The sequence below is a fragment of the Grampus griseus genome (genome assembly GCF_964374135.1).
Source record: "Grampus griseus genome assembly, chromosome: 18".
Taxonomy (NCBI): Eukaryota; Metazoa; Chordata; class Mammalia; order Artiodactyla; family Delphinidae; genus Grampus; species Grampus griseus.
The window spans coordinates 71499102-71521879 of record NC_139012.1 but is presented as its reverse complement, the minus strand read 5'-3'; the positions used below and the strand labels follow the sequence as shown (position 1 = coordinate 71521879).

Here is a 22778-nt window from a genome sequence, read left to right as displayed (position 1 = left end):
TCCGTCTATCAGTGCTTTATGAGAACATTTGATTTAAGGAATAAAACATTTTATTTTGCCTAGGACCAACTTCTTTACGTCGGTAACACAAACAATAACAAAGAAAACTAAACATTCTTTTAACATGTTCCTCCTGGGTATCTTGGAATCTTTACTATCCCTGGAATCTAAACGAGCTGAAGATTTGTTTATGCTGAGAGATTCCACCGTTTTCTTCCAGGTTTGGACCATTACCGGCCTGAAGTCTTTGAACACAGCAAAAAATTGCTTCTTCACCTCTTGATCGCCCTCTCTTGCAACAGCAATTTCCATGCAATTGCTTCCGTGCTCCTGCAGACTCGAGAGATGGGTGAAGCCAAGACTCTAACAGTGCAGCCAGCTTACCAACCCGAGTATCTCTACACAGGTAACAAAAGAAGGAGTGGCCGGGAACCTGAGACAGAGTCACAAGTATGAGGATAACTCGAGGTGTCACTGGAGCCCCAATTAACTTCTCGGGTGCTGTTACCCACCCGCCAGCTCCCTAAGTGGTAAATGACAGGACTGTTAATATGCACCGTTTCACTTGATGTGAACTTACCTCTCAGAATCTTTCTTCATTAGTAAATATTTTCAAATATACTTTTTACATTGTTATGATGATTGCTGTTTTCATTAAATATGTTCCTATTGGTACACTGAAAATTCAAATGTCCATTGACCAAGAGCATGAGTCTAGAACACCCGTGGAGGAAGATGCAGAAAAAAGTGACCATCTCCATCCCCTCAAGAGCAGGCGTCACCAAGGCGCCAGATGTTTCACTGTGTACCTTCTAGTTCCCTTGACGGGATCTATTAAATGACTGACTTTTTTCTGGAAGGCACCGTTAGTGTAAGTCTATTAAAAATCATTGCTGTTTTGAAACCAAAAATTTCTTCTTAGAAATGAGGACAGAAAGCATTAGCTGAGTCAAAGAAATGACCCCGTTGTGTCCAAGCTACTCATGAAAACGTTCCCAAAAGGGTTGACCAGCGGTTCTCACTGAGAACCAGAACATTTTAAAATATCTTAAAATGGTGATGAACTGACAGTTCTGGGGCTACTTTTCTTTACCTCGTTATTTTGTACATCACACTGGCACTGGATGTGGGCTGGCATTTCATAAGTCACCACGTACTTCTCTCATTACCTTGAAAAGGAAGGACCTTTTAGGCACTCCTGTCCTGGGCCCTGTCCTGTCTTCTGACAGACGTTGCCTATTTCTCTGGAAAACAAATCTGAAGTCATTAACTCTGAAATGCACGGACTTACTGACCTCAGTTTAAGCTCTTTATTTTGAACCAAGCTACACCTAATTGAAAGTAATCCATCAATAGCCTCTCAGAGACACAAAACTCTCTTCACTGTAGACGATGCTTAAGTAACAGATTCTGAAGACTGGCTGTTCTAGCTCCCCAAGGTAGGGATGTATTCCGTTAAGCACATGGCCTTAGAATGAGAAAATTGTAATCTCTGTTAAGTTGTGTATCTCTGAATGCATCAGTTTTGTATTCACTGTACCACTGATGTGGCAGAAAATGGTTTAGAGTGGGGATTAACAAAACCAAAGCGAACACAATATACCGTAGGCAAGACCTTGTAAAATGATTGAAGCCCTATATAGTACACATGGACTAGGTGTACCAAAACTTTGAGAAGTGTCTTCTTTTTATAAACATTTGTTAAATATTTATTGAACACCCAGTTTCAACTACAGTTGCTTTCAAATCCATACTAAAAACCTATGTGATAAAAATTGTCTTCATCTTATTGTAATAGGAAACTGGGGTACAGGGAAGTTACCTGACTCCCTGAGATTACACATTAAATAGCAGAGATAATACTCAGACCCAGGGCTTCTTACTCATAATTTAATATATCTGTCAGACACACCAGAACTATGTACTTTTTATAATTATTAAGTAGGAGAAAAGGAATGGTCGTGTGTATACATTTTCAAACCCACAACCTACCCAGAGATGTAGAATGCTAACTGTAGTATAGTATTTACTTATACCATATTTATTTTGCCTACCTTGAGACATATTTTATTAAAATATATTAATATACACACAGTATTCACAATTCTGGGTACATTTGCTCAAAACATTATGTATAATCTACTTATCGCTGGTTAGTGTTGATATCCTCAAAAATGGTATCATTTCACATATTTAAGTTGTCTATTACCCAAGAATAATTTACTAACAGCACAGTTAGGTGCACGTGCTTAGAGGAACTATTCATCAGCCTGTGCACGTGTGTGAGAATGCACACGCAGACACACACACACACACACACACTTCTTTTGTAGAAAGCGTCACTTAAAACACCAGAGTAGAAAATAGCAGATCGCCCTCTATTACCAAATGCACTCTCGTTTACACAGCAGTGCAATTAATCCGTAAGCAGGGAAAGAGTGTCAGTCTTATTTAATCATAGCCATAGCCAGAATGAAGCGTTTTTCCCCCCAAAATTAAATAACTACACACTTCTTTATGCGCACCTCCTGACCTCATTAAGTGCCCGGCCTGCAAGTTCCACCTTGACCTTGTCTTCCGCCAGGTGGCTTTGACTTCCTGAGAGAGGACCAGTCCTCCCCGGTGCCAGACTCGGGGCTGAGCTCCAGTTCCACCTCCTCCAGTATCAGTCTGGGAGACAGCAGTGGGAACCTCCCGCAGATGACCCAAGAGGTTGAAGATGTGGACGCAGCTGCTGAAACAGACGAGAAGGCAAACAAGCTCATTGAGTTTCTGACCACCAGGTAATGAGGGGTCAGGAGATGGGCTGCTGTTTTCAGGTCAGTCTTTTGGGAAAGGGACATCACTTTAAAACCACAGATAGAAAAGCAAGCCTGGAGTTCTAGCAAAGTCTTCTTTCTTCTAAATTGTGTCTGCTGGAGTCTGTGTACAAGGCAGACACTGGTAGGCATCGTCACAGTTGAGAGGCAAGGAGATTTTGTGCATAAAGACCCTGCAGCAGGTGGAGGCGGGAGAAGTGGCTCCCGGAGGTGAGCGTGACTTTCACCATCTATTGGAGCTGCCAGGATCTGGGAGTTGAGACTTGGCAAAGAACATCACTCTGGAAAGCAAAGATATTAGCCACGGTCAACCCAGTGGCAGCTGCAGAGAGGACAGCTGTCTGCTCCTGTAGTCCAAGGAGTCATTTCTAAATGGAATTCAGAAACCAGAAACGGTAAGGATGCATGATAGGAAAGGGATCAAACTCATAATAAATCAAAATCGAGAAAAACTGCGAGCGAGCCTGTTTTTTGCAGGTCTTCTGGCTCTTGTAAGGAACAATTTAACTTGGAAGGCTTCCAAATCTCTAGTCCCCTGAGGTCCAGTATTTGTATAAACGCATGCTTACCTGTGACCTGGGGCATGCTGACCTTCCTCAGTGAGTTAAGTCCTGGAAGTCTAGTCTATATAAATATTTGTTATCTAGTATCTCACATGATTTTTCTTTATTCAACTAATGCATCAAGTAAAGCAAAAAATGAAGAGAGAGCATTTTTTTTTCAATTAATGGTTTAGAGTATTGTGTGCACTCAACTCAATATAGACTTTAACGTACAGGAAGCTCAGGGAGGGGCTGGTGATGCCTCCATACTGGGTACCTCAGAGACCTGACTGATTTGTGGAGAAGAAAGCTATTGTCACCACTCACTGCTGTCAGTGTTGGGAAGGGTGTTCTCTAAAATTCTCAGCCCTGGATCCATCCCATTCTTACTGTAGAAAACCAAATAGCCAACAGAGGTTGTATCTTCAAGTCGGTGCTACAGTATTTGGCAACCTAATGATGTGATCCTGATAAAAGCATTATCTCTGCAAATTCTAAGACATAGAAATTGAGTCTGTGTCTAAATCTATATTTTATTTAACATATTATATCATTTTGTTTAACAAACACATAGCACCTACTATGTGCTAAATAAACACTGTCCTGGTGAATTGAGAGGTTTTAATTTTGTGGGTAAAACATAAGAAAAAGTGTGTCTCCGTCAATTAGCTAGTTCTGTTTTGAGTATGCTCTTACGCTTTAGAAGACTGAAATTTACCACCAAATTAATATGTAAAACTTTAAAAAATGTATGTTGTACCTTTGGAGTTAGAACTGTGTATATGGTTTTAAAAATGCAAAACGATAGTTACATTTTTGGCATTTTGTGTGTTTTGTTGAAGGGCATATGGTCCACTTTGGTGCCATGAGGACATCACACCCAAAAATCAGAATTCGAAGAGTGCTGAACAACTCACTAATTTTCTACGTCATGTTGTGTCCGTGTTTAGAGATTCCAAATCAGGTACTTCATCCTGTTTCTCCAAATCCCACTCTCAGCATTTTTCTATAATGGAGCTCATTCTCCCCATATAACCACACACTGTGTATGTATTTGTGTGTGGCGGGGCGTGTGTGTGTGTGTGTGTGTGTGTGTGTAAAAGCCTGCATTCGGAAGCAATAGCAAAGGAATATTCATAGAGGATATTGAAGCTTTTTCAGATGTGCCTGAGTGATAGTTAATGTCACATATACTGATACTCGCATTGTGCTCTATCAAATAATTTCCCCAATGTCTCTGTTCTCCTTGCTCCATGTACCTTACTAGAATTAAACTGTGCCTGTATTGATTTTATTTAAAGAAAGCCATGAGAGAGAAGTCGTAGTCACTGACTGTCAGACTCAACTGTGAAAACTGTCAGCCTTGCAAACTGTTTTTTTTTAAAAAAAGAATTTTGTGATACAATGTTTTCGGCTTTAAAAGTATTTGCCGGGAAGTCCTGTGCCAGTGACCACTCAGTATTCTGAACACAGTCGGATTCTAATTCAGACAGTAGTACCATCACAACATTTAAGCCCTTAGAGGCATTCCATTCAGATTCGGCTTGGCCTGGGCTGATGTGTGTGTGAAATTTAAATTTGGTTCCTCAGCACGCTACAGCAGCTCTCCCTGCCTTTTTTCACACAGCAGGCTGGCCACAGTAGATAGGGCTCACCACCTCTCCTGGCTGCTCTGGTAATTAGCACATTTCACAGTTTGAAACATTCCAGATTCGCCACATCTCTTTGCATGATCAGAGGATACTTACTAAAAAACAAAAAATACTGTTCAACTGAAATGGGAAAGTTGTTCTAGGAATGGGGTTGCCATTTCTTGTTTTGAGTTTCCCCTTTGGAATTTCTTTGAAATATTAAGACTGCTTTTATTGGTATTTCCCCCACTTAAAAGTCACTTAATAGCCTAAAGGAAGACATTTATGATGCATGTGAACTCTTCATTTGTGTAACACTCTTGATTGTATGAAGATACTAAAAAGGAGAAAACGTACGAGTACCTTATATAACGTGTTCTCAGAGGGTCTTTCAGACTGCCTAGAATATCGTATGTCTTTTCACATCTTGCACAAGATACTTTTACCCACCTCAGTTTCCTTGTACATCGCTACTTTCTGTTTCCAGTCCAGCACAATAAAATGTGTTCCTGGAAACACTTGTATTAGTCAGGGTAGCATAGCTGCTATAACAAATAACCCCCAAAGCTCAGAGACCTAACACAAGAGGCTATTTCTGGACCACAGAACAGTTCAATGTGGACATTTGGGAGACAGCCTTCCACCTGGTGCTTCAGGGACCCTCTGCCCTGTGGCCCTGTCATCCCCTAGGCTCGGAGGTCTCAGCCCTCTGTGTCTGTGGGGCAGGTGAAGGAAGAGAGTGTGTGGAGGATTGCTCCGGAGGAGTTTACATGCTAGCTTTGCATGTGACGTCCGGTGCTTCTTCCTACGTTCCACTGGCCAGAACTCAGGCACGAGGTCATGCCTGATTTCCAGGAAGGCTGGGAAATGTACGATCAGTGTGTAACAGGGAGTAAAGGAAACCTTTTTCTTTTCTCTGCCACCCATGAAATAGCTTTTCCCAAAGGACATCGTCTTAGTGGTGGTGGGACGGGGGAGGATTCTGCAATCCTACTAGTACAGTTCCAGCAGTATGATTTAAATAAGCTTTTGTTCATTGCCAGGGGACCTAACCCCCATATATTAAATGGCTTAAGTAGAAAAATATGTTTTGAAAAGCAAAATAAAGATGTAAAAAACTCTTTTGAAACATCCATTCATATGGGTTTAATCCTGTATTTACTACCCCGAATGTGTCTAAGTCCATTTTCCAGGACCCTTTGTTGACTCTGCAGGAACATTTTCTTATATGGTCTACGTGTCTCTGGGGTGAGACAGCCAAGCAGCAGCTAACAACAGTAACACTGAATGATCCCTCCTGGTCTCCTTCGTGAGACGGTCGAATGTGCCACAGAGCCTCTAGACCACGGAGACAGCTCAAGTCGATGTTTTCATCATGTCCTGTGACTCTCGTAGCCTGATTTTCTCCCTGTAAAGAGGCACAGCAGGTGTAGGGGTTAGTGGCCCAGTATTCAGTCATGGACTTTCCCTTCTGCTTTCATTTCTGTCTGATCACATGGTTTCCTGAGGACTGAGATTACCTTCATGCTGGTGGAAGAACAGATATTCAGGCGAAAGTTTAAATGATGCCTGCCTTCTCTGCCGTGCCTACACCTCCGTATCTGCGTGTTTATGGACTCTTCTGAAGAGCAAAGACTTTGGCCCAGGCCGTGGCTATGCTTTGCTTTCCTCTGCGTACACAAGTCCTCCAAAAACTTGTTTCTAACAAATTCTCGTATGAAAACGGGAGTGAAAGTATTCTGTGTAAAAAGTACAGAAGAACAATGTCAAACAGTAGCAGCGTAATAAGTAATAATACACTTGTGAGCACATGTTATGTACCAGAGACAGCACTAAGCCCTGTTTAAGTTGTTTGATTTTCACAGCCCCTCTGAGGTAAATGCTGCCATCCACAAGGGAAAGACGAGGAAGCAGGCTCGCAGAGAATTAGCTTCTTTCCCAGAGTCCCAAATCCCCCATTCGAAACTAGGACCACCTTGCTCCAAAGCGTCTGACTGTACTCCACTATGCCTCCTTAAGACTGATGCAGATTTGGGTTTTATTTTAAAATGGTTAATTTTTAAATAAGTAGCACCAGGAGGTAGCGCTGTGCAGCTAGCTTGTTGTAAACGTGCGGATAACTGGGGTCCGAGGTTTGCAGAGGAGCGGCTGACCTGCTCCCACCCCTGTGCCCTAGGTTTCCACCTGGAGCAGCAGCTGAGTGAAGTTGCTCTGCAGACAGCCCTCGCCAGCTCTTCCAGACACTATGCCGGCCGGTCCTTCCAGATATTCCGGGCCCTCAAACAGCCACTGTCGGCACACGCCTTGTCGGACCTTCTCTCGAGGCTGGTGGAGGTGATTGGAGAGCATGGAGATGAGATTCAGGTATGGAAGGAAAGTCCAGGAACTCACCCTTCTCTCAGCTCAAAGATGGGGTGTTAATAACTTTCTTTGAGTTTTCTTCCACTCGCCAAGTATCCCAGCCATTTGGACATGTACAATTTATTTTGAAATTCTAGAGGTTGACTTTTATTTTTAAAAAAATCACTCCAGGAGGCATTGTTCTAGAAATCCAGTGGACACTTTTATTGAGCCAACAACTGAAATCCTGTGGTGACTCTTTGTGTTGTTTTGTCTTTATTGATTTTATTTGGTGGGGGCTGAGGGAGTTGTCTTGTTTTGTCTTTTCTACTAACAACCTAAGATGCAGTTGTGCAACCTGCCCACCCAGAGAAGGGATCGCTGTTGTATCTGTGCAAAGCACCACATCTGTCTGTGTGGTTAGCCTTCCATAAACTGGGAAAAGTGAAAGAAATAGTGGGGAGAATGGATGCCACAGGAAGACCCTGTGGACTGGGGACCCCAGAGACCAGGGAGCTGGAAAGCCAGGGGCATTACAAGCTCTGTAGCTTGGGCCAAGCCCTTCTTTTCCACCAGAAATGTTCTGCGTCTCAGAGGACCTGCATGCCTGTAGACTTCAGCTTCTTTTCCTCCTCCTGGCCATTGGCAGTGCACTATAAAATGCCCTTGGGACGCAGCCCTTCTCATACTTCATCTCTTAATCCTGGCTTTCAGACGTTGCCACTCTGTATTTCACATGCCCACCATCCCCTTCAACAAGGGGCCATGCTTGTCCCTTGCCCCTCCCTGTTGGATTTCAAATGAGCTTGATCTGTGGAAGACCTCACAGCTAGGGAAATAAATCTTCATGATTATCTGCTAACTCCTAAGCCATCTGAATTTCCTAAGTGGCCCTTAAAATTTGTTTGTAGCCTTTGTGCATTAAAGTAACCATGACTGTCTAACTTCCAATATTACGATTATTTGAATAGTTTGTTTTGATTAAATTTATCTTCAGGAAGTTAGCAATAGTTATAAGCGGTACAGAATGTTGTCTTTGCCTGTTTGGCAGGGTTATGTCATGGAAGCACTCCTTACCTTGGAAGCTGCTGTGGAAAACTTGTCTGACTGCCTGAAGAACAGTGATCTCTTAACTGTATTATCTCGGTGAGAATCAGTTTAACTTCGTTTTGAAAATCAAATGTGCTGTACTGAATATTTGGGAAATGCCTGGACTTTGGGCAATGTCTAAAGAACGAATCCAGTTTTGGAAGTCTGTGTATGATCCAAGAAAGTATGTATGACATTTCCTTAAGTTAAAAAAAAAAAGAAGTTACAACACACACACACAGGAGAGAAGTATTTTAAAACATCAGCAAGATAGACAATAAATGGGGCTTCCCTGGTGGCGCAGTGGTTAAGAGTCCGCCTGCCGATGCAGGGGACACGTGCCCCGGTCTGGGAAGATCCCACAGGCGCGTGAGCCATGGCCACTGAGCCTGCACGTGCTCCGCAACGGGAGAGGCCACAACAAGTGAGAGGCCCGCGTACCACACACACACAAAAAAATAGACAATAAATGTTATTTCTAAATAATACAAATATTAATGATTTTTCATTTCCTATTTCTTTGAGTATTTTTTCAAATTTTATGTAATTATCCTATTTATTACATTCTATAGAAACAAAGTATTTTATTTTTTAATTTTCAAAAATTTTTTTATTTTGGCCGGCTTCTCATCGTGGTGGCTTCTCTGGTTGTGGAGCATGGGCTCTAAGCTCATGGGCTTCAGTAGTTGTGGCATGTGGGCTCAGTAGTTGTGGCACACAGGCTCAGTAGTTGTGGCGCATGGGCTTAGTTGCTCCATGGCATGTGGGATCTTCCTGGACCAGGGCTAAAACCCATGTCCCCTGCATTGGCAGGAGGATTCTTAACCACTGCACCACCGGGAAGTTCTATTATTTATTTTCGGCTGCATTGGGCCTTCGCTGCTGCGTGCAGGCTTTCTCTAATTGCGGAGAGTGGGGGCTACTTTTCCTTGCGGTGCGCGGGCTTCTCATTGCAGTGACCTCTCCTGTTGCAGAGCATGGGCTCTAGGTGCGCGAGCTTCAATAGTTGTGGTACGTGGGCTCAGTAGTTGTGGTGCATGGGCTCAGTCACTCCGCAGCATGTGGGATCTTCCCAGGCCATGGATCAAACCCATGTCCCCTGCATTGGCAGGCAGATTCTTAACCACTGTGCCACCAGGGAAGCCCCAAAGTATTATTTTTTAAATGAATATATATGAAACACAACTGATCGATCACTATAAAAACAGTTGGAATAAATGTTGATTTTACTTGAAGAAATTTCTACCTTAGGATCTTTCTTTTTTTTAATTTTTCAATTCCTTTTGCTCCTGGCAATGTTTAATAGCCCATTTCAAATCATTCACAATTTTGTATTCTGTTTGTGTAATTAAGCTCAACTTGCTTGAAATTCAGTTGGCAATGTTATATCACGTTGAGCTTTGTTTCATTTTTAAGTTGAACATTTTTATGCATACATAGTTTTAGTGTGATTAATAACATCATACACACTTATCTATAGAAACCTACAGATTAACCTAAATCAGTAAAAATTTAGCAAGAATGTTCATAAAGAGTTCTATCTTTTCAGCCTGAAATAGATTTAGAAATCATTTTTCATAAACGTTTATAAGTGCAAAAATTTTCCTTTGACACAAACATTTACTTTTTTTTCCTAGCTGTTTCTTTATCTGTTCTTTTTATCAGTCAGTTAATAGAATATTAACATTTGTACCTATCAGGTACATTTTATTTTGTAATTACTCTTATCCAAATTCAAACAAAAAATAAATGAAAGATCAGTAAACTTTACAGACGACTGCTTATTTCTTTAACTTTTTGATAAGTGGAAATCAGTATTTGGTTTTGTTGGTGAGGGTGGTTCTGATTAAGTTTTGTTTTTCATAGCTTTATGTTTAAGAATAAGGAAACCTATTCTTTCAGTTTAAGAATATGGAAAAATGAATAGAAAGTAATATTTCCAAAGAATGATTCCCCTTCCTCATTGTTTGTTGTTGGATCTTGAGAGGACTAGCCTTTCACTGAAAGGTGTTGGCTTCCTATTGAACTTTTTAACTTTTATACCCAGCTCTTCATCACCAGACTTAAGCTCTAACGCTAAACTAACAGCAAGCAGAAAGAGCACAGGACAGCTCAATGTGAACCCTGGAACAGCCAGCGGCAGCACAGCAACTGCAGAGCGCAGCCGGCATCAAAGGAGCTTCTCTGTGCCCAAGAAGTTTGGTGTTGTCGACCGGTCCTCAGACCCACCTCGGAGTGCCACCCTGGACAGAATCCAGGCCTGTACCCAACAAGGCCTCTCCTCAAAAACCAGAAGCTCATCTTCCTTGAAGGACAGCCTCACGGACCCATCACACATAAACCATCCAACCAACCTGTTGGCCACCATCTTTTGGGTCACGGTGGCCTTGATGGAATCCGATTTTGAGTTTGAATACCTAATGGCCTTAAGGCTGTTGAACAGACTGCTGGCTCACATGCCACTCGATAAAGCTGAGAACCGAGAAAAACTGGAGAAACTCCAGGCACAGCTCAAGTGGGCGGACTTCTCAGGGTTGCAGCAGCTGCTCCTGAAGGGATTCACCTCTGTCACCACCACCGACCTTACCCTGCAGCTGTTCAGTCTGCTGACACCAGTGACCAGAGTACCCATGGTGGACTCATCCCAAGCCATTGGTAAAGCCCACCTCACTCACGCTCTTACCGTTCTGGTCATGGTGGGACTCATTTAGTGTAATAAGATAATGTGGGCTTCGTACTTCTAACGATTCTGCTTAAAAATGGTTCTTTGGGAACACTTTGTTCTTTCTTTTAAAATTCTATATAAGTCTTAAAATTCTATGTAAGTCTTAATTATGTATATTGCAAGAGATATTTTTAAGGCAATAGCATAAAAGGGGCAGGAGTAATACATAAGACAGTAATCAATTCTTTATGCTTTCCAGATCAAATTGCAGACAGTGTTGGTTTATTCCATTGCTGTTGTACAGACTTTTTTCCCTTTTTTCTTAACTCCTAAATCTTTTATTTTTCTAAGCCTTTCTTTTCCTCTTGAAAATTCCCTTGATTCCCTATCGTTTTGAATTAAGCCAACAACAAACCAGATTTTTTTTTTTTTTTTGCGGTACCCGGGCCTTTCACTGTGTGGCCTCCCGTTGCGGAGCACAGGCTCCGGACGCGCAGGCTCAGCGGCCATGGCTCACGGGCCCAGCCACTCCGCGGCATGTGGGATCTTCCCAGACCGGGGCACGAACCCGTGTCCCCTGCATCAGCAGGCGGACTCTCAACCACTTTGCCACCAGGGAAGCCCAAACCAGATTTTTAATTACCATGGCATGTGGCCCAGAATTCTTTCCAGGAAGCCAAAGCTTGATACAGTGGAGCTAAGCTACTCCTCATCATTTTAAAGAGTCTTTTTGATTACATGAGTAAGACTTAAATGGATTGGCCTGTGTCTTCTCAAGCAGGTTTTCCTTAAAATACATTTTTGATAAAAATTCAAACTAGTGCTTCAGTCCATTTTAATCTGCTTTTTAAAATCTGTGCCAATCATTCTTATTTGCAACAGTCCGTAGCAAAACAGCCGCTGAACCTGCAGATTACAAATGTACTTCAGTGCCTCCTTGGAAACGGTGCCATTGCAGTCGTACATTCTTCCTGGATTTATGTTAGTTCAGATCAAAGCTGCTTCAAAAGGCTGCTTTTGCAGCACCTCAGAATAAAATCTGTAATATGCCTTCCCGCTCTTAATGGTTCAAATGCACCATATTCACTTGTCTCCATTGTATCTTCTCTAATCCAGGGTTTCCACTGAATGTCTTGTGTCTTCTGCCCCAGCTGATACAGCATTTTGAAAACCCCGGCCAGTTCTGTAAGGATATAGCCGAAAGGATTGCTCAGGTATGCCTTACAGGTTCAGGCACATTCAAGGCCTAATGGTGGACGGAGATTACCAGGCTCAGACAGGGTGATGAGTTTCATAAACCTGAAAATAATAACTGACATCACTAGTAATTCACATCTCTGGGTGGCTGATTTGCATTGTCATTTCATTATTGAGAAAACAAGTGGAAAAAAAATTGTGAAAATTAAATTACTAAGCGCCTCCGCAGCTACCCAAAAAATGTATCGATCAATTTTCCAGGCTGCTGGAGCTTATAGCAAAATTGCTGACATTTCTTCCTTTTCATCAGGCTATTTTATCTCTAATTGATTTTCTTCTTGTAAAAGGTTTGTTTGGAAGAGAAGAACCCCAAACTTTCCAACCTTGCACATGTCATGACTCTTTATAAAACACACAGCTACACGAGGGACTGTACCACATGGGTCAACGTGGTCTGTCGATACCTTCATGAAGCATATGCGGACATTACCTTGAATATGGTTACCTACCTGGCAGAGGTAAGCTCTTCAATTAAGGATAAAATCTGTTATGGTTTCTATGGGTAAAATATGTATGTAAAACGGATAACAGTAGCCTTAACTCATTGATCACCTATTATCTACTGGCATAGATGCTGTATGGAATCATTTAAAATCCTCACAACAACCCAGTGATGTAGGATTCTTTATTTTAACAAAGATTCTGAGGCTCAGCCGGGTTAAGTAATCTGCCACAAGTTTAAGGTGAAATGAGGTGTAGCTGCCCCCGAAGCTTAAACTCCTTTTTACTACACGAATACCTGTCAGACATGGCAGAGATGAGGAGATTTTATCTGCATTATTCTGGGTGTTCAGATCTTATTTAAGGAGTTACTGTGTGGCTTGTATGTTTAATGGTTGTTTGCTCTGAACTCATTAACAAAGCATATATTTTTGAAAACAACTTTTTACCTTCATCTTTTGTGTTCGTTTTTAAAACTGGGATGGGATTTTTGTCCTCATACCAGTGTGTTCCTAGCACATTCATTGCAAACCCCTACTGTCACTTCTGTGTACGCTGATGCTAGAAATACATGCCACTTTCGGCAAGCAATGAAATGTTATTCTTTAGCGACCCCAGACCCCAACTGGTTTACTATACAAGGTCATGAAATCTATGAGGCAAGTGATTGATAGTATTACCTTGTTTTAGCATTTTCAGCGTTTGCTTTTCCTCTCTGGATCTGCGTTCATGCCTCTTGCTGGGGCCTTTTCAGAAGTGATGAAGACAGTCCATTCTAATTTTTCTTGTATTATATCACCAATTCAGAATGCAGATAGGTTAAGAATCAGTCATTTTCAGAAAGGCTCCATGAGACTGAAAGCCTCTACCTAGAAAAAGGTAGCTGCTTCATCCACCAGCATATATAGTTGACCCTGCAGGATTTTGGTTTGCAACACAGATCAGCAATATTGGGCTGTATTCACACTGTCAACAGCCAAGGATTATTTTGCTCTTTTCACACCCCCATCCCTGGCATTTAAAGAACCTCTCTTAGGTGCCACCCTACTGCTTTTGATAATCACCTTGGTCACATCTGTCCCTGCAAGAGTTACTAATCCAGCACACACGTACCTTAGCACACAAGAAGCACCGGGATAAACAACGCAAACACCCTGCTTCCCAAGGCAGCCAATGCCTGTTGTAAAACAAGGTGAACTGGGAGAGAGCAAGGAGGCAAAATTTGTTTGGTTCACTAGACATAAAAGTTTCAAAAATACAAATGGGCTGTGGTCTGTACATACGATGGAATATTATTCAGGCTTAAAAAGGAATGAAGTACTGACACATGCTACAACATAGATGAACCTTGAAAATATTATGCTAAGTGAAATCAGCCAGACACAAGATGACAAATACATGATTCCACTTATATGAGGAACATAGAAGAGGCAAATTTATAGCCCCTGTTTTACAGTTATAGAGTTTCAGTTTGGGATGATGAACAAGTCCTGGAAATAAATAGTGGTCATGGTTGCGCAACAATGTGGGTGTACTTAATGCCGCTAAATTGTACACCTAGAAATAGTTAAAATGGTAAATTTTATATTATATGTATTTTACCACAATAAAAAAATAAATTAAAGTGGATATCCTAATTTGTTCTATGCTGCCTTTATCAACAATTGTCACCAAAAATTTTATTATAAACTTACCTACTCACTACATATGATATAAATTAACTGCTATTTCAGTTAGTCCCATGTTCTTTCAGGTGTTGGCCAGGTACCTACATATAATTTTAGGCAGCTGTGGTCACTGTTTCCATTGAACCTGCTGTGCTCACTTCACGCTAACTTTGTATGTGTGTATGTGTTGACATAGCTCACATCTTGTCACTTTCAATAACTGGAATTATATCGTTAACCATCTACCTTTTGTTGCTTGTATTCATAATTTTTTTTAAAATAGTCCTTTGATGCAGACTTTTTATCAGATTATACATAGCTCATTTTTCCTGGTGGCATTTCCCAAAAAATCTATCCAGGTAAAGCTCATGGATACATTTGGGAAAATGTATGCATTTGGGAAATTGGTCTTCACAGAGATTTTCCCAATTTACAATACTACAAACAATGTATAAATATTCAGGTTATCCCATATCCCCACTAAATTCTATCATTTCATTTATACATGTTTTCAGTTGAATATTTTTATTGGTACTTTAAAATTAATCTCTTTATGTATTTCCTTTCTAGTGAAGATATTCCTTTTTTCATACAATAGATTTGTGAAATTGTATATTTCCTCATCTGTTAACTGTTCAGTTATTTCTTTGGGCCACTTTTTTTTTTAAATTTATTTATTGTATTTTTGGCTGCGTTGGGTCTTCATTGCTGCATGTGGGCTTCCTCCAGTTGTGATGAGCGGGGGCTACTCTTCCTTGTAGTGCACGGGTTTCTCATTGCAGTGACTTCTCTCGTTGCAGAGCACGGGCTCTAGGCGCGCGGGCTTCAGTAGTTGTGGCACGCGGGCTCTAGAGCGCAGGCTCAGTAGTTATGGCGCACGGGCTTAGTTGCTCCACGGCATGTGAGATCTTCCTGGACCAGGGCTCGAACCCATGTCCCCTGCATTGGCAGGCGGATTCTTAACCATTGCACCACCAGGGAAACCCTGGGCCACTTTTGATGTGGAATTTCAGCATTTATTTGAATCATCTCTATTAATTTTTAATTTTGAATAGTAACCTTTTTCATTATGTCTGTCACATCAGTTTTCTCATTATTTTGCTTTCCTTTTTGAAAATGTCATTGATTTTTTCCCCCTGATTATAAAAGCAGTATGTGTTCAAAAATAATTATATTATCTAGGGAGAAACACTTTCAACATTTTGTTGGGTTTACTTCCAGCATTATTTCTATGTAACACACACCCATTCACATCAATGTTGGCATCATCTATTATATAGAAATTATATATCCTTCCTCTTTCACTTAATATCATCTGATATCCTTTACTATCTTTAAAAATGTCATTCTATTGACTGCATGATATTTCATCATACAATTTACCATAATCTATGTATCCATTTCCCTAGTGTTTGACATTTAAATTGCTTACAGAGCTTTCTTGTTTTGTGTGAGTTTTGTTTTTTTTTACCATTATAAATAATGCCTTGGTGAAATCTCTTACTTAAATCTTAGTATTTATCTCTAGGTTTGGAAAAGTTCCTAAAAGTGTAATTAGTATTTCAAAAGATATAAACCCTTTTAGTACTGTTGATCTCAATTGCCAAATTATCCAATTTACATTTCCACTGATGTGTAAGAATACTCTTCTTATATGCTCACCAATACTATCATCAATTTCTAATCTTTGCCAATTCCATAACTGATAAATGTATCTTTCGTTTTCATTTCTATTTTTCAGTCATTAGTGGTGTTTGATGCTTTCCTTTTGAGGTTTATTTTGTTGCACTCCATTGTATAATATTATATTTATAGACTCAGACCTACCTGCGTTGCCTTTGATAATACCTCCATGTCTTCAGTAGTTAGGATTTTCTTTTCCCTCCTAAGGAAATGTGCAATCATAAAGGTACTAGGAAACCCTGGTGCTTCTGTGTGAAAATCTGGTGTCAAGCTGACTCACTGTGTGCTTTTCCCCACAGCTGCTGGAGAAGGGCCTCCCCAGCATGCAGCAGCCCCTCCTGCAGGTGATCTACAGTCTGCTCAGCTACATGGACCTTTCTGTCGTTCCGGTAAAGCAGTTCAATGTGGAAGTTCTGAAAACCATTGAAAAATACGTGCAAGTGAGTATTTGAACCAGGATGTTTCCAGAAAGTCATTCCAGAAAGATTGAGGCTTTGCATGGAGCTTTCTTTGTACTTGGCCACAGAGCTATATGGGTGCCAGGCTGCATGTTCATTCATTGATACCCATAACATGCTGAGAGCGGCTGAGACGGTGGCCGACCACACCCTGAGCGGTATCCTGAGGCCGCAGTGCGTTCCTGAGCCTACGGAGGACACCTCTCTGCCTCTTGGACTTCTAGGCTGGGTATTGAAAGCACACTCCTGGCTGGGAGGGTGGGGGCAGGGTCTCCTTTGAGGGGTCCTGTTTCAGTGGAGAAGGAAGAAGCAACATGCTTGTGCCTGGTTCTAGGCCAGGCGTTTCCAATGCGAACAGTTAATTCAGAGGTTCAAATTGTCCCTTTAGAGTTGAAGGAATTAAGGTTAAGAAAGTGGCATAAATGTACTTGAAAATACTCCAACAAACAAACGTAGTGCACTTGGTAGGTTTCAGAGTTCAAGGGCAAATGCTAGGTTTTTCTCTGGTTAAACTCATTGACTAAAGTCATACAATTTTAAACTTTTTTTTTTCCATCCTCACTTCACCAGTCACATTACTTGCAGAAAATTACTTAATGCTAAAAATGCTTTTCAAGCTTTTTTTTTTTTTCCGAGTGGCATTGCTCCAGTAATAGTTGTACCATGTGGTAGGCATTCATTACCACTTTCTCACTTTACACTCATGAGAGACAGAGGGTCAGTTCACATCTTTCTACTAATCATATGCCCCTAGTTTTTTAAAAAAGTGATTGTTTTATTAGGCTACCTATTCTTAGGCCTGTGGGCCATCCCTGGTACTCAAGATCTTATCTTGAATGGTGGCTAATTTCATATTCAAACCATGACCTCCCGTGTGCAGAATTTAACAGTGAAGGAAATGTGTTTTATTTCATGCACTTTATTCCAAGGCCCAGGCAAATAATAACTTTTATCATGCTAGTTTATCTGTATTCAGTATTTTTGTTGGAGAAGTACCTCAGTCAGCTTGGGGTTGTCAGGGATACAAAGAGGGTGAAACAAATGAGACTTACAGGAAGAGTAGGAGTTTGATAAGGCAATAAGGAGAGGAAGGGCGTTCCAGGATGAGGGAATTGCATGAGGAAAGGCACAGAGGCTAAGAGACCTTGGCTGGTTTGGGCAACTCCAGGAGTTGCCTGGGGGAGATTACCCCTGCAGGCCTTCCTCAAAGAGGGTGGACTCCACCTTGTCCACCAGAGGGAGCCCTTGAAGGAGTTTAAGCAGGGAAGTGGCTTGAGCTGAAGATTCTAGAAAGATCACTGTAGCTGGAGTGGGTTTGATGACGGACCCAAGGAGAGGCTGCAACTGGGGAAACCAGTTAAGAGGCCATTGAAATAGTCCAGGCAGAGGCCAGAGAGGATTCAGCTGAGCCAGTGCCAACAGCAACGGAGGGGGCGGGGATCAAGTTCTCAGGAGGGAGGGAAAGAGGGGAGCTAAGAATGGCTCCCAGATTCCTGGGTTAGATCAGGAGGAAGGTGTGGAGAAGAAAAGAGGGCTGAGGGCAGAGGTCAGATGCCCAGGAGCAGATGAGGCAGGAAGAGCCAGAGAAGTAGAAGGAGGACCAGGGACGCTTGGAAACTGGAGGTGGGGAGAATCTTGAGAAACGCTGAGTAGACAGTAGCGTAAACTGCAATGAGGGTTGCTGCAGGGGAGGGGGGCAGTTGTTTGTTTTCTGTTTTGTTTTTCAAACTGAAGAAATACCTCATTAGCAAAAATGGTACCTTGTCATTTTAAACTTTTACTTATTTGAATGTGGACAACACGGGTCTTTTTTATTCTTGTTTCCTAAATGTAGCTCATCTTATGCATAAATTATCTTTTTATGTCATTTGCCTTTTACTTATCGCAGAATTTCCTGCACTGTTTTAAATCAATGAGTTCTGACCGGTCATTAGAAGTTTCGGTAGCTAGCGGCATGTTGTGTGTTCTGTTTTTTTTTTAATTATTTTTACCCATTGACTGTTTTATTTCCTTCAGAGCGTCCACTGGAGAGAAGCTTTGAATATCTTGAAGCTAGTAGTTTCTCGATCTGCCAGCCTAGTTTTACCTTCCTACCAACACAGTGACCTTTCAAAGATAGAAATACATCGAGTGTGGACTAGTGCATCTAAGGAATTACCTGGGAAAACCCTGGACTTTCACTTTGATATTTCAGAGGTATGTTAACTGTTTCTGTAAACTTTAGCATGAATACATAGTGGCAAAGGTCAGAACTAGTTGCCTGGAGAAGGGGAGACTTATTTTACAGTTATGTCAAGTGAAACCTCCTAAGACCTAAATTAGGTTCAACGCATTGTCCTATTCACTGGGGCTCTTCAGTGGCAGCTTTTAGAAATAGAAGCTAGCCTCAGTTGTATAAAAATGACTTCCCCCCAAAAGATAACTTTAAAATGGAATGATCTTAAGCATTTTAAACCATGACCTTCATTCATTCTGTATCTGACAGCTGTCACGTCCTATCTTGTATCCACAACCTTGTTTCCTGAACTGCAGCCAAACCAGCGGATGCCTGAGATTTACAGGAATACGGAATCTGCCTTTGTGGTCACTTCCCCAAGCCACACTGCTTTTTAAACCAGTATAACTACCTAAATTCTTGCCTTGAGGGAGATGGGTGTGAGGAGGGAAGAGACTTATAAACTAAGGAGTTAGGAAGAGAAGAAGACAGAAAATAGTCAGGTTTACCTGCTGGTCCACGAACAAACTTTTGGGAGGCCTGTGCTTAACTATTTTAGTCCAAGATGTAAAAATACATTTGCTTTCCTGTCTCCTTTACCCCATGGCCCATAAACCCCCCAAAGCAGAAACAACGGCCTGTCCACTTTGTAAGCAGGGTCTGTACAGTGTCTGATGCATGTTAGGTAGTTGATAAATATTCTTCAGCACGGCTGAGTGGATTCATTCACTAAAGGAATCAACTAGATCTGCTTACATGGAACTCACTCTATTGATTAGGTTGTAGCTAGATTGGGTTTTCTCACACAGCAGTCTCATTGACTGTTCATCATTTCAGTACTCAGGAGGAGATGCTGTTGTGCTTCCATTGTGATATTTAGTGTGTATATGATATTAAGGTATTAACTCAGTATTTTGCAATGTTTAACATTTTTTTTTACATTGCTGGGGGTGGGGGAAGCTTACTCTTTGACTTAAGTTTACTCTGTCCCAAAGAGGTACAGAAAACCTGTAGCCAATCCGCCGCATGCCCCGGAGACCCAGCTGCTCCAGAAAGATGTGCCTTGAGAGGCAGGTGGAGAATTACCAGCCAGCGTCTGCCATCTCTGAATGTAGGCCTACGAACAGGTTTCTGCAGAGACCTCCCTGGGGCTAAAGTTTGGGAGGTGCTGCCTACCCAGCCACCACACTCCAGGACTCTCAGGAAGTGAAATTTCTGAAGTGTTGTCAAGAACCTGGCCCTGACCTCATTCATTAAAATAATTGAAAAGATACAGATAATTTAAATAAATTTTTAAATAATTGAGAGTGTATCAAGATTGGTGATTACAGGTTGGGATGAGGGGAAGGAATTTTGGTCTTGTTTTAACTATAAAGAAAGTCTTTCAAGCTTAAATATCTGAAAACTATTTTGCTTTCCTGCATGTCTTCCTTCTTATCTTTACAATCATTTCCAAAGTGTGTTTAAGAACACGCAATTGGGGCTTCCCTGGTGGCGCAGCGGTTGAGAGTCCGCCTGCCGATGCAGGGGGCACAGGTTCGTGCCCCGGTCCGGGAAGATCCCACATGCCGCGGAGCGGCTGGGCCCGTGAGCCATGGCCGCTGAGCCTGCGCGTCCGGAGCCTGTGGTCCACGACGGGAGAGGCCACAACAGTGAGAGGCCTGCGTACCGCAAAAAAAAATAAAAACATAAATAAAACAAATATATTTTAAAAATTAAAAAACAAGAACAAGCAATTGGATTTGTTTTCAGCTGCTAAAGAGGGTGGGACAGTGTTGAAGATGCAAAATGATCTGGACTATGTATTTGAACATACGGAAAATGAGCCTCCTTGTAACGCTGAACTTCTCTAATCTGAGTTTTAATCAGATAAGCAGTTCTTGGTTGCTGCTGGGATAGAGCGATCCACATACCCCAGAAGTATGAATGAGATAGAAGAACGTGTGCTTCTCTATTCTTTTTTCTCAAGACGCCCATCATCGGGAGGCGATATGATGAACTGCAGAACTCTGCTGGGCGTGATGGGAAGCCCAGGACCATGGCTGTCACCCGGAGTGCGTCTTCCACCTCATCAGGCTCCAACTCCAATGTCCTTGTTCCTGTAAGCTGGAAGAGGCCCCAGTACTCTCAGGTAAAGGGTCCTCGACTCCCAGGATTGGAAGGGAGCTTGGGGACCTATTGAACCCAACTGTGATATGGGATTCCTGCATCCACCATCCCAATATTTCCCGTCTGGGCATTGACACTTCAGTGATGATGATCTCGCAGTATTCTGTATCCCGAGGGAACCCATTTTATCTTTGAACAGTTCATTACATTGAGTTGAAGTCTGACACTCTCTTGCTTCTTCTCATTGGTCCTTGTTCTCTTAAGGCTTAGAAAATGCAATTGGATCTGTCTTTCACATGGCAGCCCTTCAAACACTTAAAGAAACTCTCCCCCCTCTGCCACTCACCCGAATCAGTCCTCTTTTCTCCAAGTAATACATCCTTAGTTCTCCTAACCAATCCTGCATAACAGGGCCACACCCCAATGACCATTCTGGCTGCAGTCCTACAAGCCTGCCCTCCAGTCAGTGGGCTCCATGCACACCTGACCCTGCAGAGCATGGTGGGCGGCCAGATTTCTCTGTGGTTCTGTCATCTGTATTCACTTTCTGGGTGACTGCATCACAGCGTTGATGTCACTGGAGTGAAACCCATGCATTATTTGGGGCTCTTTTGGAGACATATGCCAGAAGCCCAGTGGAAAACTACCTTAAGTGGAAAGGGAATGTGTTAACTCCTGTATCATAACTTCAAGCAGAACTGGATTGTAGCACACACCATCCTTAGACCCTCTCTGTCCTTCTCACTGCCCCCACCTTCTCTTCCCAAAGTCTCAGACCTGCTCTCCTCCCTGCTGACCTCATTCTCAGGCAGACTGTTCCAACGTGAGGCCCAGCAACCTCTTGCAGCTCCAGATTTACATGGTCTTTGGCTCTGACGATTTCAGGACAGAGACCTCCCCTCCCCAGCGTCGTAGCAATTCCGGAGAAAGGGCTCTGTGCAAGAGAGGCAGAGTCCCATTTGGCGGGAGAAGAGCCGTCCCAAGATAAAAAGAGGGACTGCATTACCGGAGGAAGGCGAAGTGGGTGCTGCTGGGTGCTGCGCAGAGAGAAACCCTTTGTTTGCACGCCCAGCAGGACTCATCCTCACTCTCAGAGTTTAGGGAAGTGGAGCTTAGAGCACGGCGCCTACTCACTGCCTGCTTGAATAGAGAGCCCGCCCTACTTTCTTGGGAATTGGGAAAAGAGAAGACAAATGTCCAGCCCCATTCCACGCTCCTGTACATTCACTCCTTCCCAGAATTGTAGAGTGCCCACTAAAACTTAGGGAAATAGGTTAGTGAATCTCTTGCCATTCTTCAACATCAAGGTCCTCCTGTCTTTGACCTCGAAATGACACCATATTGAGTGAGTGTCCCGTCTACAATTTGAAAAGAAGGATGCAGGGAACTGAGTTCCATTAAGAAGGAAAATCTGTGAGTGATATTGGCCTCCTTGCAGTCTGCATATTAAATCAGATTAAAAGGGAAAAAAATCATGTTCAGGAGAGGAGGACGATTGCTTTAAGAGCAATTCTGAAGCACAGTCACGTTTTTTAGGCTCTGGTTACCCATCCTTTTCATCCTCAACTCACCAGTCATCCTGAGACCTAGTTTGTCTATGTCATTGGGAAATGCGAAGGTTTAATATGCCTTGCAAATAACCGAATTTAATTCTGCAGAAAGTAAATTTATCCTCCCATTTGAGGAGAAGAGAATTGTGTTGTCATATAATAGACTTAATTTAGGTGTAAGGAAAGGCTTGCTAATGATTGAAAGTTGTAGCACACAAGAAAGATTATCAAGGGGAGTAATGAATATCTGCTGCAGAACCAAGGGGTTGACTTTCACATCCCCTCCCTCGGGAAAACTTAGATCAGCACTGG

At 42.2% G+C, this 22778-nt stretch overlaps 1 protein-coding gene across 2 annotated transcripts in view; it reads left to right on the top strand.

Annotated features, from left to right (window-relative positions):
* Positions 1–22778, top strand: part of FRY (FRY microtubule binding protein) — a gene marked incomplete at its 5' end in the record, with an annotated part of 329102 nt that overhangs the window by 264124 nt on the left and 42200 nt on the right. For both annotated transcript variants that reach the window (XM_082675865.1, XM_082675864.1), the window contains 11 exons: positions 221–406; positions 2585–2783; positions 4204–4325; positions 7169–7356; positions 8384–8478; positions 10469–11076; positions 12203–12300; positions 12631–12801; positions 16434–16574; positions 18609–18788; positions 20777–20938. In XM_082675865.1, the coding sequence (XP_082531991.1) occupies positions 221–406; positions 2585–2783; positions 4204–4325; positions 7169–7356; positions 8384–8478; positions 10469–11076; positions 12203–12300; positions 12631–12801; positions 16434–16574; positions 18609–18788; positions 20777–20938 (2150 nt within the window). The remainder of the gene's footprint in view (positions 1–220; positions 407–2584; positions 2784–4203; positions 4326–7168; positions 7357–8383; positions 8479–10468; positions 11077–12202; positions 12301–12630; positions 12802–16433; positions 16575–18608; positions 18789–20776; positions 20939–22778) is intronic.